Source organism: Erinaceus europaeus, chromosome 9, assembly GCF_950295315.1.
Source record: "Erinaceus europaeus chromosome 9, mEriEur2.1, whole genome shotgun sequence".
In the NCBI taxonomy this organism is placed as follows: domain Eukaryota; kingdom Metazoa; phylum Chordata; class Mammalia; order Eulipotyphla; family Erinaceidae; genus Erinaceus; species Erinaceus europaeus.
The window spans coordinates 33,163,869-33,176,146 of NC_080170.1; the positions used below are offsets into that span (position 1 = coordinate 33,163,869).

General features: G+C 45.3%; 1 protein-coding gene across 1 annotated transcript in view; it reads right to left on the reverse strand.

Annotated features, from left to right (window-relative positions):
* Nucleotides 1–1,573: 1,573 nt before the first annotated feature.
* The window catches only part of LEKR1 (leucine, glutamate and lysine rich 1), a 132,610-nt gene continuing 121,905 nt past the window's right edge, over nt 1,574–12,278 (reverse strand). Inside the window, exon 13 of the mRNA XM_060197604.1 lies at nt 1,574–2,397. Within this exon, the coding sequence (XP_060053587.1) occupies nt 2,017–2,397 (381 nt within the window). The 3' untranslated portion in view covers nt 1,574–2,016. The remainder of the gene's footprint in view (nt 2,398–12,278) is intronic.

Genomic DNA, 12,278 nt, shown 5'->3' on the forward strand with positions numbered 1-12,278 from the left:
TTTATCTTTCTTTTTCTTTTCTTCTTCTTCTTTTTAAATGTTTTATTGTCACCAGGGTTATTGTTGGGGCTTGGTGGCAGCACTACAAATCCACTGCTCCTGGTGGCCATTTTTCCTCTTCTTTTCTTTTCTTTTCCTTCTTTTCTTCCTTCTTTCTTTCTTTTCTCTCTCTCTTTCTTCCTTTTATATTATTGGATAGGACAGAGATAAATTGGGGTGGAGGAAGAGAAGGAGAGGGAGAGGAAGACCTGGGGAGCCACCTCACCACTCATGAAGCATCCTACCTGTAGGTGGGGAGCAGGGCCTCCAATTCAGGTCCTTGTGCATGGTCACCTGTGCACTTAACTGGCTGTGCTGCCACCTGGGCCCTGTAGCTAAGGTTTCTCTATGCGCCTCTCATGCCTATCCCTACCTGTCTAAGCTGTGGCTAAGAAGCTTGACTGTCAGAGGAAGAATTGATTTACGTCAAGCCAGCTTCAGAAGAAAAACAAAACCCCAAAAAACCTTTTTATTAGATGGAAGAGAAAAAAAAAAGATGAACACTGACAAGAGGTAAAGAGTTGTACTAAGACAAACAAACAAACAAAAAAACAAAAAAACAAGACAGAAGCAAACAAACTTGTCTCTAAGATGATGAGAACTCTGGTTGTTATCATTGGGAGGGTCAGGCCACAGAACTGTGGTGGTGCAGTATGGAATTATACCCTGTAATCTTACAATCTTGTAACCAACTATCAATCACAAATTAAAAAATAGTTGAAAAAAAAGGAGAGCTGTACTAGAGAAAACAAGAGGAGATTGATACTTTGAGATAGCTTAAAATAATTGCTCTGGTTTCTGGATTTACTTTTGTACTCCCAAAGCAGAAAACGTGCTAACCAGCTGCCTATTTTCGGCACTCATCAGTCATGATCCCTAAATTAATACCGCGTGGCTCTGCTTGGCTATCTTGACTTAGTTCTCCTCCTGATGTTCAAAGAATAGAAGTTCAAAGCTAACCCCACACTGAGCACCAAAAAGGACTCCATGTAGGGTACCTCTCCCAGGAGCATTTTCATGACCAGCCTTTGTCCCCTAAAGCAACCTCAGAAGACATCCAGAAATCACTCCATTCACTGTTGCAGCAAAATCAATAAAGCAACAGCACCAGTGTGAAAGGAAACTACGCTTTCCCTGAGTTGCACGGATGGCCTTCTCTTCTAGGCCCCAGCCTCACAAGGAAAGCGTCTTCCTGCAGTTTCTTCTCCTGCTTCTGATGGAGCCCAGACACATTCAGAGGGAACCACAAGGCCATGAGGTGAAAAGGAAGGGGTGGGGGATGGTGCGTCTGGTTGTGCGCACACAGTACAGTACTCAAGTCCCTGGTCCCCACTTGCAAGGGAGGCCGCTTCAGTAAATGTGAGGCAGGACTTCAGGTGTTTTTCTCCCTCTTCCCTCTTCCCTCTCAAATTCCCTCTGTCTCTTTCTGAACCGAATAAATTAAAATGAGGTGAAAAGGGACAGTTTTTAATGATGGTGGTAAACTCTGTGAATATCTGTGTGAAGCATTTTGGAAGAATGAAGGACAAGAGCATTTTCTCCTCCTATTTGAGCTATTAATAACATTTATTTCACCTGTTCAGCAGAATGAACAAATGGACCAATACCAAAAAGAGAATAGAATCTACTTTTGGTGGACAGTTACCTGTTTGAAATGGTGCAAAAACACGGAAATCCTGTATAGGTGGAAAATTCTACCAATGAACTCCTAGGAGGCATGTTCACGAGCACATAAAAGCATAACTACACATAGGGCTACAGGAAGTGGCTCTCTGGAGTCCACCAATCGTGCCATTGGCTGCAATTCAAATCCGGACAAAATTCAAATCTTGGCAAAGCGATTTCGCGGTCTCCTGACTTTTGAAACTCTGGTTAAAACTGTCCCTAGCCATGTGTTCTTGCTCTTTGCCCTCCTGGGTGGCAGTGACAGCCAGTCCTTGGCACTTGGGGTGGAGCTGTTGGCACGCAGCCCTGTCTTCAGCGCTGGTTCAGCCTGGCCCGCAGAATGGCTGCCAGCCTCTGCCTGGTCTCCAGCACTGAGGTTGTGCGGCCCCGGGGAGGGCGTGGCTGGGGCAGCCCGGGCAGTCTGGAGCTGCCCACTTTGGGGGATACATGTTGGCAGGAGGCTGGGGCTCCTTTGGCAGAGTTCAGACCTATCGGGCCTTTCTCTACCTGACAATGGCTGGGTGTGGCTTCAGGGGATGGCAGGCTGCCTTTGCCCAGGGGGGTTGGTGACAGGTGCAGACTGCCCCCCAGCCTGTGCAGCTCCAGCAGCTGCTCTCGAGCCTGGCTCAGGGCCTCTGTCAGTTCAAAGCGTTCCTCACACTCTCTGCGCACCGTCTCCTGAAGAAGAGAGTTCTGCAAGCAGAAAGAGGCAGAGAGCACCCTAGTTTGAAGATTGAAAAGTAGACACACAATTACAGAAGCCAGACCTCCCACCTTCTGCACCCCATAACGATCCTGGGTCCATACTCCCAGAGAGATAAAGAATGGCAAAAGCTATCAAGGGAGGGGATGGGATACAGAGTTCTGGTGGTGGGAATTGTGTGGAGTTGTACCCCTCTTATCCTATGAACCTGTCTATATTTCCATATTTCTTTTTCTTTTTTTTTTCATTTGCTTCCAGGGTTACTGCTGGGGCTTGGTGCCTGCACTACAAATCCACTGCTCCTGGAGGCTATTTTTTCCCTTTTGTTGCCCTTGTTGTTTATCGTTGTTGTCGTTATTATATTGTTGTTATTGCTGCCGTTGTTGGTGGATAGGACAGAGAGAAATTGAGACAGGAGATGAAGACAGAGAGGGAAAGAGAAAGATAGACACCTGCAGACCTGCTTCACCCCTTGTGAAGCGACTCCCCTGCAGGTGGGGAGCCGGGGCTCGAACCAGGATTCTTAAGCCGGTCCTTGCACGTTGCACCATGTGCACTTAACCCGCTGCGCCACTGCCTGGGCCCCCAGTGTTTCCATTTTATAAATAAAAATTTAAAAGAAAATGAAAAGTAGACACGTCCGAAAATGCACCTGAATAAGCAAATGGAACCCAAATGATTATGCTCTAGGGCTCGTCCAGGCTGTTCTGTGAAAAGCAGCCCAGCTTCCTGAAGATCAAGGCCAGGGAAGGTGACATTTCCCAGATGTGAGGTTCTTCTAACTAGAGTTGGAACCCAATTCCATCCCACACTTCTTGGTCACCAACTAGCAGAATAGGGAGCAAGTCTAGGTGGGTAGTGACACAGTGATTCTTTTTTGTAAAATCCGTTGCATGTCTGATTTTGGTCTTGTATTTACATTCATTTTCAGCACACACATAGTTAATAAATCACATAGTCGCCTTACTCAGGGGAGTTAGTTACTTGCTTTCAGTTACTCTGGGGGAGTGGTGAGTGGGAGGAGAGAGGAGACCAAGGCTGGGAACTGTGTCATCATCACTTGCTTCTCATGAGACACTTGTTGACAAGACAGCAGAGGGGTCAGTTGAGCACACACTTTAACATGTGCAAAGACCCAGGTGCAAATCCCCAACCCCCACCTGCAAGGTGTGAGAGGGGGAAGTTTCATATGCAGTGAAGCGGGTCTGCAGTTGTTTCTCTCCTTCTCTATCCCCCCTGCCCTCTCTCAATTTCTCCATCCTATCACATAAAATAAACACATATATCTTTTTTAAAAGACAGGGAGGATGAGGAGAGGAACAAGGTGCCATACAGGTGCAGCTCACTCTTGCTCTCAACAAGTATACCTGACACCAAAGAAAGATACCGAAGCTCAGACTGGCTATGTCACGGCTGGGAGGGACCTGGTTCTAATGTAACCCCCCCCCCCCCACATACACACACATGTCCCTACCCTCCTTCCTTCAGTCTCCAGAGACCAGCCTCATGCTGCCCCAAACAAGTTCATAATCTAATTAATCATGTCAAGCACACGGGGCCCATTTTGTTCCAGAACACCAAAGGAGGAAGGAAAAAGTTAGACATTTCATCTGGTTCTGCCCAAGTTTTCTAGACTTTCTTTTAAAAGGAAAGGAGAGAGAGAGAGAGAAAGAGAGAGAGAAAGAAAGCTATGCATATGTTTCTCATCTACAAGTAAAGTAGACTAAGTTGGCAAAATGTGTTGAAGTGATTACATTTAGGCTTTCGATAATTTAGTATAGAATGTGCCTTTTTTAGGGAAGCCAGGAGAAAGTTAAGTTTGTTTGACTACATAAAAGAGAAAAATGGATGAGAGTTAGCAACGAGGTCAGCAAACTGTTGGCACGAATAATCAGTGCACCAAGGAGAGGTTAAGAGACTGGGTGATGGGCTGGCAAGAGCTCTCATTAAAAGAAAAACATCATTCAGTCCATTTACTAAAATTAGATCCAAGGCTCAGAGGAACAGGGCTCCACAGAAAACACCCTCAAAGCATATCACTTAAAGCTGTGCCAGTAGCAGTGCTCCACAAAGGGGGGGACTAAAAGGTGTCCCCGCAACAGCATGGCTCCAGCTTTAGGGAAACCCCCCTTGGCCAATAGCGCTTGGGAGTCTTGGGTGAGTCACCCCAATCTGCATGTCCTCTGAAACCATTTCTGCCGTCTGTAGAGTTAGAATTATAACCCAGTTTTGTACAACAGGCAGATCAGATGTGTGTGTGTGTGTTTTAACTTTAATTTTTTTGTTTAAATCTATTTTTGTTTGACAGAGAAAGAGAAAGGGGACTAGAGAGGGAGAGAGATGGAAAGATACTCACAGCACTGCTTCACCACTTGTGAAGTATCCTCCCTGCATGCAGGCGGGGACCAGGGACTTGAACCTAGGTCCCTGCACATGGTAACAACCAGGTGTGCCACCATCCAGCCCCTTTCTTTTTTGTTTTAATTGTCACCAGGGTTCTCACTGAGGCTTTGGTGCCTGTACAATGACTATACTACTCCTGGTACCCCTTTCACTCCCTTCCCTCCCATTTTCTTTTTTTCTCTCTTTCTTAGAGACACAGAGAGAAATAGAGGGAGAGAAAGAGAGAGACACCTGCAACTCTGTTCCACTGCTGGTGAAACTTCTCCATCTGCAGTTGGGGGGACCAGAGGCTTGAACCTGGGTCCCCGTGCATGGTCGGCAACCTGTGTGCTCTAGACTTATTTTTTTAAGTCTCAGGCAAAGAGATGGGGAAGTACATATCCAGTTCAGGGGCTGCTGCTGGAAGATGGAGCGTGTGACAGCTGATTTGTGGCTGTGGCAATCTGGTGGGATGGACACCTGGGTGGGAGACTCCATCCTATGCAGACAAGTAATCCACATGTGGTCAGACAATTTTTAGTTACCTAAACAAAATGTTTTTGTCTGTGGAAGGCTGGGCTATTGTGGATTTTTTTCTTTTTAATTTAACACCAATATCACTTTGCTGATTTTCAAGATTGTTGTTATCACAGGTTACATTTCTTTATTTCATTTTATTTATTTATTTATAAAATGGAAATATTGACAAGACCATAGGATAAGAGGGGTACAATTCCACACAATTCCCACCATCCAGTCTCCATATCCCATCCCCTCCCCTGATAGCTTTCCTATTCTCTATCCCTCTGGGAGTATGGACCCAGGGTCATTATGGGGTGCAGAAGGTGAAAGGTCTGGCTTCTGTAATTGCTTCCCTGCTAAACATGGGTGTCGACAGGTTGATCCATACTCCAGCCTCTCTCTCTCTCTTTCCCTAGTGGGGCAAGGGTCTGAGGAGGTGTGGCTCCAGGACACATTGGTGGGGTTGTCTGCCCAGGGAAGTCAGGTTGGCATCATGTTAGCATCTGGAACCTGGTGGCTGAAAAAAAAGTTAAAGTATAAAGCAGAACAAATTGTTGACTAATCATGAACCTAGAGGCAAGAATATTGCAGATGAAGATTTGGAGTCTCCATTTTGGAAAAAGCTGATAGGTCTATTTTAGGTATATTCCAAGGGGTCTATGCCTTTACTAGTTTTTGCCTGAGCCTGACAGCTAACATGCAAGCGGACCCAAGGTATTGTGTGGGGAGATGGTGTCAGAGTTGCAAAAAGACAGGGTACATTTCTACCCCTCCCCAAAGCATCAGTGCATTTCACCTTCAGCCAAACCATCATTTTGTTCCACCACAGGGACTTAGGTCCCCAACCTCCTCTTCATGATCCTTCCTTCCCCATTCTGAGTTTCTGAATCTTCTGCGACGTATGTATGTCACGGAACTTTAGTATGTACTTTCGGTGAACGTGAGAGAAAGTACGTCAGATGGAATGCATTCAGTGAGACTGAAAACCGAGGGCACACACGAGAATGATGTTGGTACTGGCGGGCCCAGCTTAGGCTTGTGCACCTGACACAAAGCTGAAACCAAACACAGCGCTGCACTGGTGCTTGGAGAGAAGGGGCGAGGTTTATTTAGAACGGGCCAAGGCACTGAAGATTAGAACAAGGTCTCTCAAATCTGGGCTCTTGGGGAGAACAAAACCAAGGTATTTTCTAGAATCAGGAAGTGAGGAGGAAAAGTTTCAAGTCGGAAGAAAGAGAAATCTACACTTGTTTGCTGAATCGGATTTCTTATTTATTTATTTAAATGATTTAAAGATTTATTGACAGGGTCAGGCAGTGACGTACTTGGTTAAACGCACACATTATCATGTGCAAGGACCCAGGCTTGAGCCTCCTGCAGCGGGGAAGCTTCACAAGTGGTGAAGCAGGTCTTCAGGTATATATACCTTTGCATTATCTAACTCCCCCTCCCTTCTCAGTTTCTTTCTGTCCTAGCTAATAAATAATAATAGAAGAAGAAAAAGATTTATTTTACTCATTTATTAGTATGAGAGAGGGGGGGAGAATGAAGCAGAACATGACTTTGGCACATGAAATACCAGAGATCAAACTTAGGACCCCATGACCTGAAACCCAACACTCTAGCCACTATGTGTAGCCACTACCTAATCAGACTTCTTGGTGTCAGCTGGAGCTTGAACTGAGTTTAGGCAGTCTGAGCGGGAAAATTAGTAAAAACTAATCGCTCTGGTTCTATCTAGCTATAAGGAAAGGGCCTATCGGGGCTGGAGGACAGCTTACCTGGTAGATCAAATGCTTTGCCATACACAGGGACCAGAGTTCAGCCCCCCCACCCTCTGAGAAGTTTTATGAGTATCAGAGCTCTGCTGTGGAGTTTCTCTATTGCTCTCTGCCTGCCTTTCTCTCTCTCTTTCTGTATCTGTGTGACAGGAGTGGTGAAATCACAAATGCCTGAGCCACTCTATTGAAAAAAGCAGGGAGTGCGAAAATTTCAAGGACTTGCTAAAAAGCCCCAACATTCTAAACATTTCTGATAAAACAATCTTTGACCTATTTTATGGTGAGGAGTAGCATGACTGGCTGCCATTAAACTGTGAGTCAAAACCCAGAGGATGCTGGGCAGGTGAAGAAGGGGTGGGGACGTTCTCAGGCAGAATGGGGTTGGGGGGTGCACATCTGGGCAGACATCAGGCTTGGTGGGGGATTCACATCTAGGGCTAATAACTGGCTTGGGGATGGTGGTAAGGAGGCAGGACTGAGGCGGGAGCAGCTGACTTTGATAACCTGATAACACTAGAGTCCTGACTTCCCTGAGGGTCAAGTGTGGTCAGTGAAAGGTGTGTTTCAAGCAGGGGACTGGCATGGTCAAGTGTGCATGGAAGGCGGACCCTCGTGTGGAAAATGCTGTGGAAAGTGGGGTGTGATGGGAGGTGGGAGGGGGACAGTAGAGGCTGCATTTACCATGGAAGTGGCCCCTCCCTGAGAGCTGTTTGGGTTGGGTGGTCTGTGACCTTCCGCTGTGAGATGTGGGAGAGCTATGTGTAGGTAACCTCGAGTTTTGTCAGGCGGGCCTCTTGAATGGGCCCTAAATATGGCTTCGTTGCCATCCCACTGGGTATGTAAATGCCAACACAGAAATAGAAATCGGCTCACCATCTGTTTGAAACTTCCAATATTAAAAAAACGGCCAGTTTCCCCCAGTTTTTGCAGTGTAAGAGTGAACTATTTTTATGTTTGTTTTCATTTTTATCCTGAGAGACAGCAGGGTTTCTTTCAGCTCCAAAAACAGTGGGCTGGGGGAACATGGTGGTTCCAAAGGTGAGAGCTTCATCTTCAGTGGCAGTCAGCGGCAGGGGGCATGATGGTGTGTGTGTACGTGTCCATTCTTCAGTAACGTCTTTGCTCATGCTTGAGACCCAGTGAGCTCCGAGCCAGGCATGGGTCTATCCAGTGAACAGCTAGGAGCTGTCTTTGGAATTTAGGGACTGCCGCATTCTATACACTCTTTTCACACAGATGCTCTCCATTTCAGGGCACCCCATAATCTTAAATACTGGATTTCCAGCCCCACAAAACTGTGGTTCTAATGAAAACAAACACCTCTGCTCTATGTTAGCCACAAAAGGCTCTGAGAAGAAAGACTTTTGTAATTCTTCACATCTGGTTTTAAATGATGATGGGACTGATAGGAAGTTACTTCCCATCTCTACTGATCCCACTCGGTGGGTCCACTCCTCAAGGTCACCACATAAATGGGATGTCATGGGATGGGAGGGGCTTCCTGAGACCTCTGAGGGTACATGTGCTGCACTTTCTTTTGTAAATTATTTTTCTTCAGTCAACAATATTTATACACCTTTCCCATATTTGGGAGCTACTCTCTTCCCTGATCCAGCTTTCTGGTCTTTTTTGCAGCCATGACATCTATTCCCCAGACAATAACTTGGGCCCATCTGCATATCAGATGTCAGACTCAGAAAAAAACAAAAAACAAGAAACATGAGTATAGTCATGGGCCCTTTGGAATATAAATAAAATAGGCCTACTAACTATCTACAAAACAGAGACCCCCCAAATCTTCATCTGCATTAATCTAGCCTTTAGGTTCATGATTAGTCAACAATTTGTTTGACTTTATATGTTAACTCTTCTTCCAGCCACCAGGTTCCAGATGCTACCGTGATCCAACCAGACTTCCCAGGGCAGAGGACCCCACCAATTGTTGGTATGCATGAGACCCCTTCTGTTTCATTTGGTTTAAATCCCCCCTGCTTAACACTATTCTATTTACATAACCACTTCATTCTATTTACATAACCACTGTTAACAAGTTCCACCCTCCCTCCAAGGCATTTGTGGTTCAGTGATAGGATTCTCACCTAATCTGCCCCTTCTTTGTCACACCCTGATTTTCACCAGTCACTTTTCTCTCCACCCTCTCTATGTCACATCCTGTTTCCACCCTACTTGGGAAGTATATATAAAGACAGCATTGTGAGTTTTAGAGTACTGTACTGTACTTTGAGTTTAACTTAGCTCGTCTTAGATTGTGCTGCGTCCTGCATGAATAAAGAGATACTGCCTACAGCTCAACCATGAGTCCCTGGTCGTCTGTTACCCGCCCATGAAGCCAGCCCGGCGAAAACAACATAACCCATCGAAAACAACAACCAATGTGTCCTAGAGCCCTGCTTCCTCAGAGCCCTGACTCACTAGGGAGAGAGAGAGAGAGGCTGGGAGTATGGATCGACCTGTCAACACCCATGTTCAGCAGGGAAGCAATTACAAGCCAGACCTTCACCTTCTGCATCCCACAATGATCTTGGGTCCATACTCCCAGAGGGCTAAAGAATAGGAAAGCTATCAGGGGAGAGGATGGGATATGGAGTTCTGGTGGTGGGAATTATGTGGAGTTGTACCCCTCTTATCCTATGGTTTCTGTTAGTGTTTCCTTTTTATAAAAAATATTTTTTATTTGTTATTAATGAGTTAATAGTGATTTATAAGATTATAAGATAATAAGAGTATATAATTCCATACAACTCCCACCACCAAAGTTCTATGCCTCCATTGCCCCCTCCAGTGTCACAGTTCTCCCAAGATGACATATATATATATATATATATATACATATATATATATATATATATATATATATATATTCCATTCACTTCTACAGCCCTGTCTTTACTTCTTTCTAAGCTACATTTATACTTATAACTACATCTGGGTGCCTGTCTTTTTTCCACTTCTGTCTCAGTTAAGAGAAACAGCACCTGACTTCCTGAGGTGTTCTCCAAATTATTTTCCCTCTCAGTGGTGGTATTAAAAAAAAGACTTGGGGGTCAGGCTTTAGCATAGCAGGTTAAGTGCACAAGGCATGAAACTTGAGGACCAGAGTAAGGATCCCGGTTCGAGCCCCTGGCTTCCCACCTGCAGGGAGGTCGCTTCATAAGCGGTGAAGCAGGTCTGCAGGTGTCTATCTCTCTCTCCCCCTTTCTGTCTTCCCCTCCTTTCTCCATTTCTCTCTGTCCTATCTGGCAACACCACCACCAATAACAATAATAATAACCACAACAATGACAAAAACAACAAGGGCAACAAAAAGGAAAATAAATTAAAAAATATTTTTAAAAAAGGCTCCTGGTCACAAACATTCTGGGTCCCAGTGGAACTGAGGTTCAGAAACCTCTGGTCATTATCCCATAACATTTCTTCTCTCTGGAAGTATGGGCCAAAAATTTGGAGGTGGGGGGCAACCATACTAACTTTCTTGTTATTTATTTATTTTCCTCCAGGGTTATCTATGGGGCTCGGTGCCAGCACTACAATTCCACTGCTCCTGGAGGCCATTTTTTTTTCTCCATTTTATTGTATAGGACAGAGAGAAATTGAGAGAGGAGGGGGAGATAGAGAGGGAGAGATACCTACAGACCTGCTTCACTGCTTGTGAAGTGTTCCCATGCAGGTAGTGAGCAGGGGCTTGAACCTGGATCTGGATCCTTGTGCTTTGTACTATGTGTGCTTAATTGCGTGTGCCACCTCCCGGCCCACGCTAACTTTCTAAAATTCAAAATGACTTAACAGGTGTGAGGCTCAGGCTGAAGTCCAGCCCCCATTGCACTGGAGGAAACTTCAGTGCTATGGCATCCTTCTCTCTCTCTCCCTCTGTCTCCCAGTCTCTGTCTCTATCTCCTTCTCTCTAAAAAAGAATCCACATAAAACCAAATGGATCTGTGGGTCTGGGTAAGCTATATGATCCTGTCTGTCTGTCTGTCTGTCTGAATGTACGCATTTCCGTTTGAGAAAGAGACAGAAATACCGACACAGAGACAGAAGCACAGCATCAGCCTGGCATTTATGATGGTGGGAACTGAAGCAGGAGCCTTCTGCATGCAAGGCCTTCACTCCAGGACTGGGCACAGGCTCTCTGCTTTCCATGCTTCCCTCCCTAGAGTCCTTGCCGGCTGTCTTCTCCAACCTCACGGCATGTTCCTTCTCTGCCTCTATAGCTGGGTTATTAACCCCCCCCCCCCAAGCCCCTCACCCTGTTTCCAAGCTTCAACTGTCTGGTCTGCCCCCACCCCACCCCACCCCACTTCTCTCTTATCACATTACCTGAGGCCACAGTCACTTTGGTATCTATATTCTCAAACAGCTTCCTGGAAAAGCCTGCAGGGCTGTATCGTTTCTGAGAACGTTAGTGTCTAAGAGTATCCACGTTGCTTTTCATGCACCAAAACTTGGTAGCTGACTTTTCTACCTAGTCACCAAGTGTCAATCCTTCTCTTGTTGACTTTTCCACTTTCTATTAATTTACTGTCATTCTTTTTTTTTTTTATTTCTTTATTGGGGAATTAATGTTTTACATTCGGCAGTAAATACAATAGTTTGTACATGCATAACATTTCCCAGTTTTCCATATAACAATACAACCCCCCCACTAGGTCCTCTGTCATCCTTTTTGGACCTGTATTCTCCCCACCCACCCACCCCAGAGTCTTTTACTTTGGTGCAATACGCCAATTCCAATTCAGGTTCTACTTGTGTTTTCTCTTCTGATCTTGTTGTTCAACTTCTGCCTGAGAGTGAGATCACCCCATATTCATCCTCCTGTTTCTGAATTTACTGTCATTCTTGTTAGTGGGATGAAGCAGAGATAAACATTAAGTGCTAAAGTTGCTAACAGCATCCCTTTCTATTTCTGAATTCCAGAATAGCCAGTATATGCCTTTAGGAACAGGTAGAAAGATTCCTACACTTATGTTTTCTTATTCATAGTTTTTTTTTTTTTTTATTGGGGAGGGGAATTAATGGTTTACAGCCAACAGTGAATACAGTTGTTGGTACATGTGTAAAATTTCTCAGTTTTCTGCAAAACACTCTTAACCCCCCACCTGGGTCTTCCTCCACCATCATGCACCAGAGCCCCAAAGCTTCTCCCACCCCCACCCCCACCCCCACTC